Source organism: Columba livia, chromosome 3 (genome assembly GCF_036013475.1).
Source record: "Columba livia isolate bColLiv1 breed racing homer chromosome 3, bColLiv1.pat.W.v2, whole genome shotgun sequence".
NCBI lineage: Eukaryota > Metazoa > Chordata > Aves > Columbiformes > Columbidae > Columba > Columba livia.
In genome coordinates, this window is record NC_088604.1 from 68,274,921 (window position 1) to 68,290,564 (window position 15,644).

The window sequence follows — 15,644 nt, forward strand, 5'->3', positions numbered from 1 at the left end:
AGCAGAAACTAGGTCTGGAGCAAGAATGAAGCTGACACCTACAAGGTAGGCTCAACCTCAAGAGCCTTCTCCCAGTATCAAAGTTTAGAGCAAGGCTCAGCAGCTCATGGTCCTCCATAAAGCACTTGGACACAGGAGGTTGGATTATGTCCCTGTTTGCTCTCGTTTCCTTAAGATGCTCCCCAGAAGACATTGTCAAAAGCTTTAACAACGTGTGCTGTTCAGGTAAGGGAGGGACTGGGAGGAGATGAAGGGAAAGCACCAGATCTCCCAGCTGAGAGGCAAGTACCTCTGTCTAATAGCTGGAGAAGCTTTCTTGTTGATGGACACACCAGACAAAACCAGCTACTTGGTGAGCTGGGTGAGAACTGCCCTTTCAGTCTGTGTTGGTTTTGGTTGCTGAACAGTAAGGCATCGCTTCACGTTCTGGGTTTCTAAGCACTGTGGAAAAACAAAGGAAAACACAACTTAGACTACATACATGAACACAGGTTTGATGACTTTTCAGGTGGGCTAAAAGCACTACATATTTTGGGAGAGAATGTAATCATATTCTTGCAAACAGCTAAATTTGGGAGATGTGACTTCACCCACCCATCCATGTGCTTATCTGCTCTTACTGCTACAGGATCACCTTTTCCAAACATAAAGCTACTTACAGCCACGCCAATTCTGCAGGTGTTATGCAACTAAATAGCTAAGACTAGGAATTAATCTTTGTTCCAAAAGAACATAAACGATCTGCTGAAGGCTAAAATGCCATTCATGTTTAGGTGGTTACTTGAAAAATTTGCAGTTTTAGGGAAAAGATAAGGGGAGACAACTCCATATAACTAAAATTTTCCACGGTACTTGTTTTGCCTTCTAAAATCCAGGACTGATCTTAAGAGCAGTAAAGAAATTTCAAGGATTAATACACTTGGCTAAATTATAATCAGTGTTTTTTCACAACCTTCCTGTGTGACATTGGGAATATCGCTTACCCACTTGCTGTATCCCTTCCCAGTGTATGAAATGGGGATAACAGCACTTTGTTACCTCCACTGTGGATCAAAAGGATAAAGACAATAATTTTCCAAGACACTCAGAAAATATGGTTAGTGCCGAAATACCCTACACAGATTGACCTTCGGAAATACACCAAATACGGCCTATGGTTTGTTCAAATAGAAACAAACGGATAAAGTGAAAATGGAAAAGACTCACAGCCCTTCACTGAGGTGTAGGTACCACATTGCCACTGCTTCTAGCACAATTCTCCAGCATGATCTTGAAAATCTTTTCTTTGGGGAATCAGAGACTAATGACTGGAGTTGATTTCTCCTCCTTGAGCTTACCACCACAAAAACTAGACCGGAGGCTCCTAGAAGAGAAATTCCCATGTGCCCTGGGAAGCCATACCCTGGACTGTCGCTCTTTCATCTGCCACAGACTGTACCAGCCTCTGTTTTTTTCCTGAACCCACACTGGAGATGACCATGACTTCAAAACTGGGAGATGCAATTAGCCTTTGCTACCTGACAATGCTCCTGTGAGCCCTGAGGTTATCTAAGGTCTCCTGTATTGTCATGGCCTGGTAAACTGGAAAACTGGCACAGTAACTAAATATTACTCCGCTCACTAGTGGCACCGCTGTGCTGAGAGGGATTTGTTTCACTCAGCTCCTGCCTTGCACTCAACCTGGAGAGAGGTTTGCTGGAGGATCAAATCTACGTCTCAGATCAGCTCCTGCACATCAGATACAGGTGTAGGCTGTGTGCTTCTACTCTGCCAGATTTCTGAGGTAGAGTGGCAATTCAGCAGTGCATGGAAAAAGCCCCAAAATTCTAACCTAATAAAAATCACAAATCTGAAGCAGCATTTGATTTTGAAACATGGTCTCAAGTCTTCCAAAGTCATAGAGAAAGAGCAGTTTGTGCAATATTTCTGCTGGGTGCTCTATGCCATCCTAGCATTTAGACTGTTATTCTTAACCTTGAATAGCATCACCCCCATGTATTCCTGCTAACTTCTTCTAGCCACAGCACCAATTGCCCCCGTGGAGTGGCAGAATGCTTTGCCACTGGCCTTTTTGCCCATTGGATCCAAAGAAAGGAACAAAAGGATAACAAAAGTTTGCACAAATCACGGTCCTACTATGCCTGCTTGACAGCGGTGTTATTAACTTACTCTTTCAGCCACAATTAGTTAAATACAAAACCAGACTTGCATTCTTCCTTTACCTACTCAGAAAAGGAAATCCACATGTTTATATTCAAAATCCACATTCAAATATACCACTGGTCAAATCTTACCATCTTACAGCATCTGAAAAGCCAAATATGTATTTGCAGAAAACCTCTCCCAGCTTCACCATTCCCTATTGCCCCCAGAACACTCTTCCACCCACCTCCAGGCTCTTCCAATATCACAGTATCAACCATGGGTGCTGGGACACAACTGTTGTGCTGTGCTGATGCTTCCATTACACACACCTATTTTCAAAAGCTTAGGACTGAGCTTTGAAGTTCACTTTATGCTGCAGCTTGGCGTGCAGCGCCATTTCTGGACAAACCGAAGAAAATGTATGACAGCTTTACAGTTGTGAGACATCAGCAACTGACTTATGCTGGATGAGATTCAACTTTTGACCTTCAAAAGAAGATCCCTTCCATCCACTTCTAATATTTTGCAGGGTCCTTCCAGCACCCTTCTCACCACACCTGGAAGCACCTAAGCAGAGCTCAGCTTTGCAAACGCTCCCTTAGGACAGACCGTGCAAAAGCGGTCCCAGTGGTTCCAGCACCACTAGACAGGGACTTCCAAGGCTTGGTAACACTTTTTTGTTTTTTTCCCATGGAGTCTGTGTATGGAGGTCAATATGTAACAATGCTCAGTTATTTAATCTGGTCTTGGATCATGCAAGCGGATTGATCAACAGTGTTTTATATGTTTGCTGAACTCTTTGCAATAAAGGCTGATTCCTTAAAAATAAAAGAGAAGGAATGTTGTGGTATTTCATTACAGTATTCTAGCTCTCAAAAATGTTGCTGTGTTGTTTTAGGCTATGGTCTAACGTCACAGATATTCCCTTACTTAAAATGGAGGGAAAGATCAGAGCATCATTACCCTTAACTGGGAATTACAGACCTTTATTTTTGAGAGGATGTAGTGTTTTATTTTTTGGCAGACAATGTTTTTTTTTCATTTGATAAGAGGATCCAAGTTGGCATGCAGTGTGGCTCCCTTTGTTACTTTACATTAAATATTTTTATTACATGAAATATTGAAAGGAGGAAGAATTCAATGGCTAAAATCCACAGATCTCTTCTCCAATGTTTAAAATGCATAATTTTGTTTGTGTCTTTATGATACTATGAAACATTCTGTATTATAACATTCAAACAATTCATCAAAGGTTCAATGATAAAGACTCACAAAGAAATTAAAATGCTTCAAATATACCATCAGTTTCACTTACCTTCTGTTCTGCTGAGCTACTTCTCTGCACAGAAGTAAAGAACATTGTAGACACTCTAACTTAGCCTTGCATCATCACAATTTATGTGGAAGAGAACTAAATTAAACAGGAAGAAAAAAACTGCACCATTTGTCACTGCCACTTGAAAGTTTAAACTAAAATTTATTTTTTCCAGAGTGCTGCATTTTAACAATGGTTGATTCTCTCTTCAGTGTGAAAGCACTGATATTTCACTTATATTAGTAATAGAACATTGCTTTGGACTATTGGAGCTTTACTGCCTGGCCAACAAACACCACATCTGGTAAAACGCACTGTATGGGGACCAAGCTCTTTCTCTCCTGCATGAAACTTCTTTCTACTTAGCAGCTGTAAAACACAGGAGACAATCTATTTTGGGTACTTACTGCACACCTCAAGTGAGTAAAATAATTCCACCTTGACTCTCACACCTCCAGACAGTTCGGGACAGAGAATAACCCAGGCACGACCTGTCCCGGTCTCACTGCCAAGGTGAGACTCGCAGATGCCGAACCCAGCTGTGTCCAGCCCTGTTCTGCAAGGTGCAGCTCCAGCCTCTCACCCGCCACTGCTGCACCCAGGCAAGAAAACTGGTGTAAGCAAGTGGACTACGGTACAAGGAAGAAAAGTACAAGTTTTATTCTTAAACATCACTGGACTGAAAAATAATCGTATGGCTTATTTATATTTCAGGAGATGGTAGTGAATAAGTTAAAGAATATTTCATCCCAAAACATACATTGCTTTCATTTATAGCTAAGCTAATGTACACATATGTTTTCTCATTTTCATAAAGGTCAAACACCCACCTTTTTCCCTCCACAGAGATTTACAAGTACATGCATGGCACTTCCTACAAAGCTGTCGTGGGCTAAATGCTTACAAAACCGATTTTTTTTTTAATAAGAAATATTCATCAGACCAAAATATAATCATTTAAATCAACTTCTTCCTGAGCAACTTAGAATTTGGAATGTGCTGAAAAGTTTCAATAAATAAGTCAAAGATTAACCAGCTTAAAACGTACCTTTTCAAAAGTAAAACATATTTCATGACAGACAAAGAGTCTGTAGGACCAGGAATCTTAGACACTATGTGCCAGATAAATTTATGAAGTACCATTCAAGGAGGAGAGGCCAGGTTGATTGTTACGAAAAATACAACATTAAAACCTAGCGAGTAAATCATTAAACAGGTTTTGTATTTAGGTTATAAGTAGTGATGGCTGAAGATACCATTAAATAAACAGATTAAAATAGACTTTATGGTAAGCGGCAGTGAACTTGCAGGAAGGGTGACTGTGTTAAGTGACTGATTATTCTGTTACAATGTTGGTAAAAAGAATGCAAACAGAAATTATGAAAGGTGCGAATATTAGTTTTCTTTCCAAAATGTAACAACTCCACAGTGTGTAAACTAATCATTACTCTTTCAATGTAATTTCACAGAAACCACTTAAAATATACAATGCAGCAGATTTGTATTTTAGCTAGTATGTTAGTTGTTATCTGTGCCATTTTCAGCTTTCTTTAATGTAGTCCCCCATGGCAGTGCATTGCTACCACCAACCTGGGATGTTAATAATGAGAACAGAATCTTCCACATAGTATTTTCTAGAAGTTAGCATCTTGTCTTAACATGATTACACTTCTTTATTTGTGTTCTCTATGTGTAGGTACAGTAAAGACTGCTGATGAAGATGGGCCATAATGTTCATGGGCTCTCAGCAGGCTCATGGAAGAGAAAACCCTTGGAAAGAACATTGGAGCTTAGCCCGAGTTTATATGCCTCGTCCATCACAAAATAACTTTTGCTTATTATTTCAAACTGCAGGATTACCTTGCAGTCAGGAGATAAGCTGCTGAGGTAACCGCAAAATAGGAAGCAAAACTTGCCTGGTAGATGTTTGAGAAAGGATGTGAGTTGGACAGAGGTGCGTTGCCCCTGAGGGGTTTCTGGGGCTCATCCTGGCAAGAGCTGCAAATCCTCAGCCCTGCTTCTTTCCTGTGTCCTGGGACAGGAATTTATTGCTATTATCCTCTACTCATTCAGCTGCTTCTGGTCATTAGAGATGCACGAGAGGCCAAGGCCTCATCAAGCCCCTTCCCAAGCTCCCCTATTCTGCCTTGGAGCAGGTGGCCAAATAGCTCTGCCCATTGCTGTGGGCAGGCCTGTTGCTTCTGTGCCACCAGCCCTGGCTGGCTGTCGAATAGGCTGCACCTCACAGGGAACCCCGGGGACACCCACCTGAGAGACAACAGCATGTCACATACCAGAGCTATTTCCTTTTCCCCTAATGTTTGCTGATAATAATTGTGATTAACAAGGGCAACTTTCACAGTGACTATCTCACCAACCTATCACTGAATCGGCTTTGGTTTCACAGTGTATGCCACCTTCTTTGTTTTATCATTCTGAAATATTTCACCTAGAGATGTTGTGTATGTCTGTATTGTTAATTTAACTTCTAGCCATGCTAGAAGCCTGGTGTTTGCAATGGTTGGGCAGCTGCGTTCAGCTTCTGATGTGAACAATGAAACTCTGAGATTGCAGAAATACCAGTCACGCTTAATAGCAGTTCCAGATCACCTACATTTTTAATGAGTGACTTTTTCTGTATCTCTTTGGATTTGTGACCCATACGAAGAATGAAAATTTATAAATATCCTTCCTGAACATAAAAACCATACACATCACCTTTTCCTTCAGAGTCTAATAGAAACATACTCAACTGCAGAAACAAAACTCTAGGTAACCCTGCCTTATGCTTTGCACCCAGGTGTTGCCATTCACTGACCAGGTAACTTTTTCTGCTCTATGAACTAGAAGGGTTTGCCAAAACCATCTAGTATCTGTAACTTGCCTTATGCCCACTAATATCAATTTGCAAGAACAGCAGCCTTGGTCCTTCCACAGCAGGTAATTTGGAAGCCATTATCTAGCTCCCTCCTGAGCTCCCTCCACGTGTATGGACACGGTGATGGCTCTAGCTGTACCACTGGAACCCCTGTGTGCTCTGGGCAGAAAGAGACACTCTTCCCACACGGCTCACTGCCCACAGTGCACACTGCCGGTAGTCAATGTGGTAGTGATATGCAATGAAGACTTGTTTCTGGAGAAAGAAAGACATGAGTTTGTAAAATTCACTTTTCAAGACCACCTCATTCATTCTTTTATGTTTTGCAGGTTCCCAGAGGACTATCGTGCACTCCAAAAGTTATTTTGTGATGGACAGTAGATACTTCTCTCTTCAACTATGCTATATAGCAAGGATGATATAGAGCCAACACCCTACAATGAAACAAACCTGCAAAACCAGGTATCTCCTAATGGCCCCAGCATGTGGGAATGGTCTCCTCTGTTCAGTTTCAAATGCTGCTGCACATTAACTCAGTTCCTCAAGGAATTACTTTTAATAACAATTAAAAAAATCTTAAGCTCAAGGGGTCACCAGAAGAGAAAGGATAGCTCTTCCATCCATCACCTTTTATAGATATCCTCTAGCCACTTTTCATCATCTTCTTCATCGTCTATAGGTTCCTCTGTTTCCAAGGGAGAAGGAATAAAGAACTCGGGTCTGGGACGTGGTTTCCTGATATGAGACTTCAGTCCAAACTTGCGCTTTAGGAGGTGGAACTGTTCTTTGACATAGTAATAGAACTCGTATTCATATCTCATGCGTTGGTACAGGACCTGTATTGCTTCCGGAGACGGGACGGTCTTTTTCACTGTCACAGTCAGATTGCCAAGTTTCCTATGTTCTATAAAACAAAAACAAGCAACATGGTGTGTGCTGATTAATGAGACCAGACATAAACTTTTTTTTTTTTTAATGATTAAGGCATGGCCCTACTGCATCACTGATACAAATGAGCTCAATCTGTCTCCTTAATGATGGATTTACTTTTAAGAGATGAAAAAAGATCTAAATGTTTGAAGTTAGACTTGCATGTTTAAATATGGCTAGTTCATACATGGCATTTGGCATTGCATGTAGTCACCGAAGATCTTAACTGGCAATGGTTACCTAATAGTGCAAATTGGGTCATACAGTTTATAAGCATAAACTACACGTCCATGTAGTTACATAAACCCATATAAACCCACAATCTTGCCTGGCTTTGGAAATTTTGCCTGATGCATGTGAAGTACATATCCAGCACATAGCTGAGCTAAGCTAATCAATTATTTCCTCTCTGGCATACTACGGCATGTCTCAGTTGTGCTTTATCATTGCTCAAACCTAAACAGATACATACCAACCTGAATCCATCTCAGGCTAGCACCAAAACTTTGCTGGCATTGCCACACGACACCTCAAGACTGAATGTGCCTGTTGACTTTCTTGTCCTGTTATACCTGTTCACTAACCTAGACTCATCTTCCTTTTGTGCCCCGGGACTGGAAGATTTCAGCATGTTTTTCTTCACCTGACAACATTTACTTTGGTAAACTGAAATAAAACACCTTTATTGTTGATAAAGAATTAGAGTTACTAACAAAAATATTGAATTGCCTCTGACCCCTCTCTTAACAGATTATTCTACCATTGGAAGCTAATGTATTTGAACAAGGTGTAAAGCAAACTCTCAAGGCACTAATTTTGCTGTTTTCTACCAGATGGCAACAGGCTGCCAGATCACCCTAAGTATTTTCTTCTCCAAGACAGAAACATAACTGAAAGTCAGCTGTGATGAGAACAGAAAAAGCTGGAACTACTAACCTGTAGCAGCAGTGTATCCCCCCTAACAACTGCAATATTCTTTAGGAGCAGTGGAGATGAATGTTATACTGATGAAGTACTATTATAGCTTCTATAATTAGGTTTTCCAAAAGCTCAGTGCTCCAATCCAGTACACACCTCACGTGCTACTCTGAGGAGAGAACACAATGCCCATGGAAAATGACAGGAATAGCCTCGGAATACACCTGGGTCCAGACTAGGCAAGAAGAAGGGGCTTGCATGGAAGCAAGGAGAGGCCAGGTAGACATTAATAATAAACATTTTTCATGGCAAGGATAGTGAGACCGTTCTGTAGAGCATACAAGTTACAAAAGCTCTAGTTCTGGAATATTTTAAGAGCAGATTAATCGATTCTCTCCTGAGGGAAGACACTCAACTAGGGGACATCTTAAGGCCATTTTCCATGACTCTAAAACCAACAGATTAATTTTAATCTTGTCAGTCCTTACTTCACTTCCTTGCCCTTTGCTACAACAGCAAGGTCTGCATGAGAACTTGTAATGTCTTGGCTTCTGCTACTCATTCTTTCCTTAATATTTATATCCTCTATTCGCACTGCCTAAAATGCCAAAGAGAAATCCCCATATTCTACATGACTACATAGACAAACTATTGCAGTGAAGAAGAGCTGGATTTTGATATGGAAACTTACTCCTTATTGTAATAGCAGTTCTGCCAGTTGAAGGAATTCAAAAAGGTCAGGCCATGAAGCACGGCAAAGGAAAAACTTAGAAAGAGGAAGCAGACGACAAAGAACATTTCATATGTCCAGAGTCCCAGCAGCAGCAACCACCCTCACTTCCAGAGAGAGTCCCTGAATCAAAATGGGAGTTTTGCTCTCGGGAGCAGTCCTAAGCGAGTTCTTCCAATGCACCTGCCAGCAAAGCTGAGCAGCTTAGCAGCTCTGCAGAGAAACTTGCTTCCACAATGGCTTACACATGAGGCTAAGGGATGGATCAATGCTTCCTAATAGTAAAAGTGAGTTGTTCTTGGGATTCCACAAGCAGTCCATTCATCCAAGAAAAATAAGCAAGAGTTATTTTTTAGAGAAGAGAGGAATTTTAACCAAAGGAAACCCACTTATTTCAAGAGGTAATAAAAGATGAGTAAATTCAGCTAGCAAACACAACAGCAATGATCTTTAGACAAGAAGTTAGTATCATGCAAGATCTTAAATCTTGAAAAGTACAACAGAAGAGTGAAGCGCAGCTATGTGAACATGAACTGCTTTCTTTACATTTTAAACTATTAATGTTCATATAGCCTAGGATATCCACACATACAAACTTATTCTAATTTTCAGACCATGGACATACATTTTCCCACTTCAGAGTAAAGAAATTAAAGAAAAAACAACTGAAAGCTGTTAATTGTAATACTATGTGAGACAGCACGTGCTGCTGGGCTGGACATTCCCATATACATTTGACTTAATTGTGTGACACACATCTGGTGAGGAAGAAAAAAGTTACATCTGAAAGAGGTCTTCTGCATCTCAGTTTTGCTTCCCAATTACAGCAGAGTAATTTGAAATGTAAGAAAGATACAATAGGTTAACAAGTTTTCAAACATAATGCTGTTCTAAATCAAAGAAAAAAATATGTAAAGCATTAATTTTATTTTGCATTTGTACTTTTAATTCCTTCTCTAAAGAAAGAATGGTTTTCATTAGTTGGTAAAAATTAGAACATGCTGCTCTGTAAATAAATGGAGATTGTACACCAAACTTTGTAGTTCTTTACACTGAAATCTCTGTCTCTACTTATATATCTAAGTAACTAAACAACTTAGTACACAGAGTTCTTTGTTCTTTAATTACAGTGATATATGCTCTATGCTTACTGGCTGTTCACAGTTTATTAACTCGTATAGTTTTATTTAGATAGGAGTAAAATGATTACAATATACAAAACCTGAATCAAAATAAAGAAGTGATCTTTAACGTGCTGTCTAGCTAAGAAAAGGTTTAAAGGAAGGATCATGAAATTCCTGCATTTAAAATAGACATTAGCATAGAAAGCACTCCATGTCGCTAGTGAATAGGCAGATTATTTTTGATGAAAATACTTACGTTCCCCAAGAGCTTATTCTCTTCTACACCACCTTTACCAGAGACCAGAAGAGACCAGCAAATGTCTCATCTTTTTAAATTCTCAGACATGTTCACATTGCTATTGATGGGTATGAGATGAATACACTCCAGGAAGGACACTACTCAGTGTCTGTCCTCAGATGAGACGGCAACTGCCTTCTGATGACTGAGTACTTCAAGACATTCCTTTTTTTGGTGCTTAGTCGGTAGCTTCCACCAGCTTTGCAGTCTGGTTTTCTTTACAAACTAGGCAGCAAATATACACTACTAAATATTGCATTTATTAAGCTGAAGCCTTTATACTGCTTGCCAACTTCATGTTTATTTTACATAGGTTATTTCTGTCACAGAAAAATCCATTTACCTTGCTGGAAAAAGCTCTTTACTTCTAGAGTCCCTCCAGGACTCTAATTGGGAAAAGCCCCTTCTTGCAGCCCCAGCTCCCTTTGGCGGCTGCTCCCCCAGCAGAGCGGGGCACTCGTGTTGGGCCCAGGAGCGCTGCCAAGCACAACAAGGTGACAAGCACCAGGTTGTTTTCTTGGGGAGGTGATCGGCACGGGGCAGGACCAGTCACAAGGGAATTTAGTGGTGGTGTCCCAGGCAGGGAGCAGCCAGGCACTGCGTTCCACCCTCACGGCGAGCAGTGAGAAAACAGCAAAATAGCTCGTTGTCAGGATTTGCAGTTGTCACGACATAGAGGATTCCTGGATGCGTGCTATTCTTCTTTGGTCTATGCACACACCTATGTGTATAGATGTATACACATGTACAGATAGAAACAGCCAGCCTTTGGAAGGCCACAGGAGCGACAGAGATTTCTATGGCTTCTGTTGGTTCCCCTTGCAGCGTAACCACCAGTAACCACAGTGCGTAAAAAGCTGGGAAGTGCTCACTGTCAGATGGTGTGAGTTGGGGCTGTGCCTGACTGCAGGCTCAGCCTTTTGATAATAGAAGTTAATTTTGCTTTTTCTTTTTTGCACTTGAATTTTATTTAGACTGGTTTCTAATCTTAAACACTCTTAGAAGGCTCTTTAATACAAATATGCACAGAACTGCCCCTTGAAGTCACCTTAACCACCCCTCCTCATCACAGAAGCAAAGTGGAAAAATTAGGTAGATCTGGCTTAAAGCCAAAACAACAATCTGCATATGCTACATAAACCCAGCTGTCCCACCAAAGGACCCCCGTTTTACAACCTTTGAGACAGCTAACCATATGGAGGGCAACAAACTACACCATTTACCTTTTAGGGTTATTTTTTTTTAAACTGTGTTTGCTTTGGCATTCTTTTAAATTACTAAAAAGAATGTACTATACAGCAACCCAACCTCCCAGTGCAGGCTGCTCATGCCTTGAACAAAGACAAAACACAGGGTATGCAGATATGGATGGAGAAAATGAAATTCTTTTCTGTTACCAGGTGGTGAATATTTAGCATTACTTTCCCCACTGTCACTTTTTCTTTTTGCTTTTAAAAAAACCAAACCCTAAGAAATTTGCTTTACTTACTGCAGCAATCCAAACCATAGGGAAAAGTGGTTTTTATACTTTGTGGCTCAAAAAACCTTGGACTGCCATATTTAGACAAAATGATCCTAAAGGCATTCTCCACCTCAAAAGAGAATTTCGGAGTGACGCTCTCTGCAGCACCCCGCGGTTTCGGCTGGCACGAGGCAGAGGCTTGCTCCTGGATGAAGGTGCAGGGAGCTCAGCGCCCTTGGGGATGCGCTGAGGAGAGGTGAGCCGGGCTGCAGCCAGCGCAGGACGGCTGTGGGCGAGCGTCATCACCCGCTCCCCTGGCAAAGGTTGTGGTGGAAAAACCTCATGCCGAGCTGTGCTGCGTTAGGGCTGTGTGAACACGATGGCTGTCACAGATACAGTAAACTCATTTCCTGGAACTACACAGGGAGGCCCCGCGTTTCAGTTGTACGCAGCTGAGCTGCTGCACATACCTACTTCTCCACAGTTTAAAATGGAAAGAAATGTATGTCACTGTGGTTGGATGTGACGTATGAATCGGCGAGGGCCTCTGCTTGATATGCCGCTCAAATGATTGCTGCGGTGCTAAAACATGGCTCTGATGGCTATGCTAGAAATGATCTCCCTCCTGAATATCAAACTGCAGCTCAGCAGAAAATGTTCTGGCACCACTGATCTGCTTTTCAAACTTGAAATTTTGGCTCTTGAAGGATATCTGGGAAAGGCTAGTTTTGGACAAACAGATGTGATGCTGATGTGTTTGGCTCACATGCTGTCTCTCCCATGGCCACGGGGCTGCCGCAGCTGAGGAGCGTGTGGGGCCGGGGCAGGCCCCAGGTCCCCGGTGCCCAGCGGGAGGAGGGTGCTGGTGCACTGCGGCCGTGCTGCACAACTGAGCGCCTCGCGTGGGCTCACGGTGACTACGGGAAAGCAGGGACTGTGGAGAACACCTACCAGAGGCACAGACCAGGAAGAAGCGTATTGAAAAACAAATTTGATGAAAAGGTGAGCGGTAATTTGTCCCATAGCATCTACTAGCTTTGTCTGTCTGACATACCATGAATCCCAATTATTAACCTCCTTACTGCTGGTTTACTCTGTTCTCAGTTATGCACATCAGCAAAATAATGCTTAAGTTTTAACAATATGTAGATAAAGATTAGACACTAGTGCATACTGAGGACAGTTACACCAGGCTCACCAGCAATGCTTGCTTTGTTTTCGCATTTCTGTCCTGAACTATTGTGCTGCTTTGATGACATGGAATGGCTCCTAACTCCAGGGGACTAGAAGAATTCCAGCCCGCTGGCACACAGCTATGTCCTGTCTCCTAAAGTTTAGATAAGGATCTCTCTAAAAGGACAGCTCTCCAGGGGTCATGGAAACACCCAGAACTCCAGAGACCTGCAGTCCTAGGCAAATCGGATGTCCTTTTGATCCAACAGGGACTTTGGGAGCAAATACATCAGACTGCAATTAGCACAGACACTGCAAAACGATGGCTTCCAATGACAGAGACTGAACTAGGTGAAATGGTTACAGCAATGCTCTTTCTTCTTTCTTACCACTGCAATGAACAGGGAAAACAGAGGGAAGAATAATGTCACTATTAACCTAATATAATTTCATTATTAACATTAACATGGACAAAATGCAGGGAGCTCAGAGAATGATAACCTGACAAATAAAAACAGAGGGATACCAAAATAGAGATTAGCCAGGAAGATCTCACAGATATAATCTAAAAGACACATAATAAAACAACTACTAATGCTCAAGGATGCAAACACCAAGGAGGAGGCATGGCACAATTCAGAACAAGGAAGAAACATGTTAAAAACAAAACAAAACGACAAAAAAAGAAAGGAAAATGTTAGCGATAAATGTAAGAAGTACCTTGGGCCAATAAGGCTGAAAATAACAAAAGAAACCCCTTCCTACAGTATGCAAGTAACATATATTTGGAATATATTGCACTGGTCTGGCTCTCAACTGGACAACGTAACGGTGATATGCATCCAACAGTGCTCTGAAATACTACTTAAGCTATTAAAGGCATTATATCACTATTATGAAACACTCGCCTTACAACACACTCAACAGTGCAAATATATAACTTCCTCCATACTTTGTAAACAGCTACACTCTCAGAGGTCTCTTCTCCAGCCAGGAAGTATTTATCATGAAATCTCCAGCTCTCCTCTTGGAAACTTCAGTGTTCTGCCTTTACTCCCACCAGTCCAGAGCTGTGGATCCAACAACGCGGATTTCCAGCCACATGGGACACCTCAGCCGACCCCCCTGTACCACACACGGCCTCTGCTGCTGCCCCAGCCTGGAAACCTGCTGTATCTCATGCATGATCACATAACAAATCTCAACAAGATCTTCTAAGAGACTCCTTTGTTTGGCACACTTTAATGTTGCATTCCCAGTTAAGGAAAGTTAACACAAAAGGGAAAAAGAGCTGAAAATTAACCCACATTGGTAGAGTGAAAAGGCGGATTCTCCTAAGAATGTGGCCAGGTACTTTTATTGCTGTTAAGCAACTTCTAAGTCGAACTAGACAGAGTTGGAGGTGCCAAAACCAAAGTCATGTGCAGAGGAAATGCCAGGATTCTCTAGTTTGAGTTGCTGAGAGAACAGCTATAGTTCAGTTCATGTGCAATTTCTAATATATGTTTTATAGCTGTATAAGTATTATTGAATGGATCTAGTCAAATCTACATCCGACAAAACCACAATCTAAAACCAGGTTCTTACAGATCACCTGTGAACAGTGTTGTATAATAGGTTACACAGATACTAACATTATTACTTTTTTGCAGGCAGAATAGCAAGTTGTAATGATTGAGACAAATTTCAGCAGCACTCATGAGCAGGAAAAACTTCACCACAGGTATGTTACACAGAAAATATGCAGAGATATAGCCTGGGACTTGAGAACCTGGAGCAGGCATCTTGCCTTTGTGCTTGAAGTCACAGTAGACTGTGACCTGTGATTTTTGTCCACAAAAAGCAAGCGGTGGGAGAGACGTGCTGTGGAAGCATAAGACATCTACAAGGGATGGAGCGAGGTGGAGGTGTCTTTATTTCCATATATAGCACTGATGAGTGCAACACTGGCATATAGCATCCAGTTCTGTAACAACATCCTAAATCAGACAGGGTATGAAAACAGCCTCCGAATGAACACTGGGGTTGGAAGGGACACTTTAGAGAAGGATGATAAATTAATTCTGGTCAGCTTACGAAAAAAAAAGAAGATTGAGAGGTGACTTGTTTGCAGCATCTGCGTATTTTCACAGCGAGAAAATTATGGATACTGAGGGGTTGGAACCTGAAGCCAGAGAAATGCGGACTGGAAGTAAGGCACAGCTTTTTAAAGTGATCACTAGAACAAAATAAAAAGGGTTGATTTGCTATCACTTGATATTTTTACATCAGTGCTGGATAACCTAACCAACTCCAGTTACTAATCTCTGTGCAGAAGTAAGAGAAACTGTGTGGCCTGTAGCACACCAGAGACAAGCTGAATGAGCCAATGGTCCATTTACGTCTTTCCTTGATGCAAATTCCAAAAGTCTTGCACGTGTCAGAGCACCACTTTTGAAAGCCTTTGTGTCAGTACCTTTGAGAGACCTCAATGTGCATGCCATTTCAGGAAGATGTCTGAAGACCTAATTTGCTACCTTTTCCAGCTGTCGGCTGTTCAAACCTAGTGGTCACCACTCTGCAGTATCAGGCCTTACAGGAATGTGAAGTAACACTATATTATTAAAAAAATGGCCTTAAAAAATATTAATTCTGCGTGCTGCCTCTTCCTGTCTTCCTAGAGCATACATTT

At 41.5% G+C, this 15,644-nt stretch overlaps 1 protein-coding gene across 2 annotated transcripts in view; it reads right to left on the reverse strand.

Moving 5' to 3' along the window:
• Positions 1 to 4,097: 4,097 nt before the first annotated feature.
• UST (uronyl 2-sulfotransferase) overlaps positions 4,098 to 15,644 on the reverse strand; it is a 169,061-nt gene continuing 157,514 nt past the window's right edge. Inside the window, exon 8 of one of the 2 annotated variants that reach the window (XM_065057476.1) lies at positions 4,098 to 7,242. In XM_065057476.1, the coding sequence (XP_064913548.1) occupies positions 6,962 to 7,242 (281 nt within the window). In that variant the 3' untranslated portion in view covers positions 4,098 to 6,961. The remainder of the gene's footprint in view (positions 7,243 to 15,644) is intronic. The other variant, XM_065057477.1, reaches the window with a different exon arrangement.